General features: G+C 41.9%; 1 protein-coding gene across 1 annotated transcript in view; it reads left to right on the top strand.

Moving 5' to 3' along the window:
• Nucleotides 1-2,424, top strand: part of LOC107752676 (leucine rich adaptor protein 1-like) — a 6,203-nt gene extending 3,779 nt beyond the window's left edge. The window contains exon 2 of the mRNA XM_016568704.1: nt 1,850-2,424. Within this exon, the coding sequence (XP_016424190.1) occupies nt 1,850-2,209 (360 nt within the window). The 3' untranslated portion in view covers nt 2,210-2,424. The remainder of the gene's footprint in view (nt 1-1,849) is intronic.
• Nucleotides 2,425-3,397: the final 973 nt, after the last annotated feature.

Raw genomic sequence — 3,397 nt, 5'->3', positions numbered from 1 at the left:
TCTCTCTCTCTCTCTCTCACACACACACACACAGACACACACACATTCACAGGCCATAAATGGACACACACACTCTCTCTCTCTCAGACCGGCTGTTGCCTTTCAAGGCTGTAAACCTTTTAACCATTACATCTTAACAAGCTCCCAGTGTTCATCAGACCATCAGATACTGAAAGTGTGTCAGCATTGATCGCTTAAAGGGACAGTTCACTCAACATCCGTCATCGTTTCCTCCTGTTAATTCCAGTCCAATCCACACGGTTTGTTTTGTTCATTTGCTGTAACAGCAGAGTTAATGCATCGCTGGACTGTTCCTGTAACACACAATGACGGCGTGTGTGTTGCCGTGGGGAACAGTGGCAGTATTATGGTCTGTCTGAGGGTTCGTGTTACAGTCGCTCGTCTTCACGTCTGACGCGAATCTCATGCAAATCTGCCTCTTTGTATTGGCTTTATTTGCCTTGCTGAGATGTTTTGCCTGTATTGTGCTGCGAAACGAAACAAAGCCGGTTCATCCGAGAGGATCTTGGGTTGAATCGCCATAAATTATTCAGTGTGTCGTATTAGTTCGACTCCTTTGAGTCTCCAGTGTTTCATCACTCATCATGTTCATCTAGTCCTCTATTGTCTCGAGCAGACGAGACGTCTCAGATAATGAGATTATTACAGAGGAATGAGTCTCTGTGGGGCGTTTGGGTTCATTAGACCGACGAGGGATTGTGTTTCCATTAGTGTGTGTGTGTGTGTGTGTGTGTGTTTACTAGTACTTCAGCGGCTGTACAATTACACTGTTGACTTAAATGCTTTTAATTTTACAGAAATGTTCAAGGTTCAGATCAAGTTCAGCTGAATCAACAGCACTTGCGGTTATAAACCACAGAAAATAGTTTTGTTTCCCCAGTTTAAACCAAAAGAGAGCCTGTGATTGCATTAATGTACTTAAAGTTGGAAGTGAATGAAAATATTGAAGGTTTGAAAGCAGAAATGTGAAATTTGTTTGTATTAAAGGACGACTTAGAATTTTTCTGCACAAAAGTGTGCATTATTTGTGCTTTGAAGTTAAACAGACCTTATAGTACTGAAACTAGGAGTGTGCGATTTATCGTCTGCGGTAATATCGTAATTTTGTTTTAACAATAAGCGATTTGACATTATCGAGTATATCACAAAAACCAAACAAAACAGAGTGCACGCGCGATTTAGAGTGTGTTCTTTCACTGCATGATTCAGTCTATTAAAATGCGTTTAGAATATGAAGAATATCAAAAACTGTAGGAGTCAGCTGTCCACTTAACATATCAGCACAATAACACACTCAGCAAAATATCATCTAATTACCATAATCCATAAAATCCCAGAAAATATTGAGATGTAATTTGCTGTCAGTATCGCAGACCCCTAATTGAAACTACTCTACCTTAACATATATTTAAATAAATAATACTTGTATTCATTAATACATTCAATTCATCAAAAGTGGCAGAAAAGACATTTATAGTGTGACAAAAGATTCAAATAAATGCTGTTCTTTTGAACTTTCTGTTCATCTGTGAATCCTGAAAGATAAAATGTATCACAGTTTCCACAAAAATATCGTGCAGCACGACTGTTTTCAACATTGATAATAATCAGAAATGTTTCTTGAGCAGCAGATCAGCATATTAGAATGATTTCTGAAGATCATGTGACACTGAAGACTGGAGTAATGATGCTGAAAATACAGCTGCGCATCACAGAAATAAATTACAGTTTAACAGAGATTCACATAGAAAACAGCTGTTTTAGATTCTAATAATATTTAGCTATTTTAGGTCATAAGTTGTGTTTCTGACGTGTTTCTCGGTCGCAGGCTCATCTGCGCGCCATCGACGTGACACTGATGCATCAGCTGCTGTCAATCAACGAGGGCATCGAGTCGATCCGCTGGGTGATGGAGGAGCGAGGGGGCGGGGCCAGCGGCGAGGGCAGTGTGACGGACAGCTTGTGCAGCCTATCAGACGGCGCGGAGTCTGAGCGCGGCTCCTGCAGCGACGGGCTGGACGGGATCTCGCTGGGCAGTTATCTGGACACGCTCGGGGACGAGGAGCCCGACCGCCGCTCGCCCGCTAGCCTCTCAGACGGCCTCAGACCCCCCGCGGACCAGGAGACGCTCGGCAAGCCTCTGCTGCGGCCTCGCGTGGAAACCGACGAGTACTACTGCTTCGGATAATGCTAATTATCCAAAGACTTCCGACGGCGATCCAGAGGGAGAGCTACACTCTCACCAATCGTTTTGGGAAATTCTTCTTGTTAATCGGCTGTGACTGATTTAGCCCACACTTCTTGTTCTAAAGCTTTTTTTCTGCAAGTCATCGATGTTTGGGTTTGACTTTCTAAACGTTTCTTAAAGGGGTCATCGGATGCCCATTTACCACAAGTTGATATGATTCTTTAGGGTCTTAATGAAAAGTCTGTAACATACTTGGGTTAAAATTCCTCAATGGTAGTGTAAAACAACACCCTGTTTACCCGGTCAAAAACAGCTCTGTTCACAGCTAGCCGTTTTGGTGCATGTCTCTTTAAATGCTAATGAGCTCTGCAGACCCCGCCCCTCTCTTCCGTGGGTTGACGAGCCGTTCTCATGAGACCGTTTACTTTAGCTGCGGAACATGCTAATTAGCACATTATTAGGAAAGACGATTTGTAAAGATTCATAAAAGAACCTTATACTCACTTCTTCTGGAGGTGAAGCTGGATCACGAATGATTCGCGTGAACATAGACGCATTTAGGTAGATCGGGGGAGCATTCCCTTCAGAAACAATGTAATCCACTGCATCTTCTTCCAGCCTTTGTCTTAAATGTTTGTTTCAGGCGTGAGAATCCGGCTCTAGTCGATAGATTGGCTGCGTTCACACTCATTCAGTCCGGTTTGAATGCTGAATTCAGTTCAGTTTACTGTGATGTCCACGCTCTGAAGATGGTCAGTTTCTAATGAAATAACAGAGTTATATCTGCAAGTCTTACAACATCTCAATTGACTGTTTCACAAATTTAAGGCCTTAAAGGGTCTTAAATCAGAAAGTCTTAAATCCATAAAAGCATGGCATTAAATGTTGCATGCACTAGAAAAAAAACAAATCTCTTCCTCATTGTTTTTGTCTTGTTTTCCAGTACAAATATCTAAACGTCTTAAATCAACATACATGAGATACAAAATGCTCATATGAAAGCTTGTTTTCTGAGAAGCTGAGGCTACGTCTACATTAATCCGGATACATTTGAAAACGCCGATTTCATTTTAAAACACTAGAATTTTCAAGTGTTTTCCAAAAGTTTCTCATCCCCATGGAAACGCCAGAAAACGTTACATTCGCTTTACTGCGCATGTGTAAAACCTCATAAGAGCTGACCGAGAC

This window comes from Sinocyclocheilus rhinocerous, unplaced genomic scaffold (assembly GCF_001515625.1).
Source record: "Sinocyclocheilus rhinocerous isolate Xijiao unplaced genomic scaffold, SAMN03320098_v1.1 scaffold1945, whole genome shotgun sequence".
Taxonomy (NCBI): Eukaryota; Metazoa; Chordata; class Actinopteri; order Cypriniformes; family Cyprinidae; genus Sinocyclocheilus; species Sinocyclocheilus rhinocerous.
The sequence above is the reverse complement of the archived record's forward strand: the minus strand, read 5'-3'. Positions and strand labels throughout refer to the sequence as shown.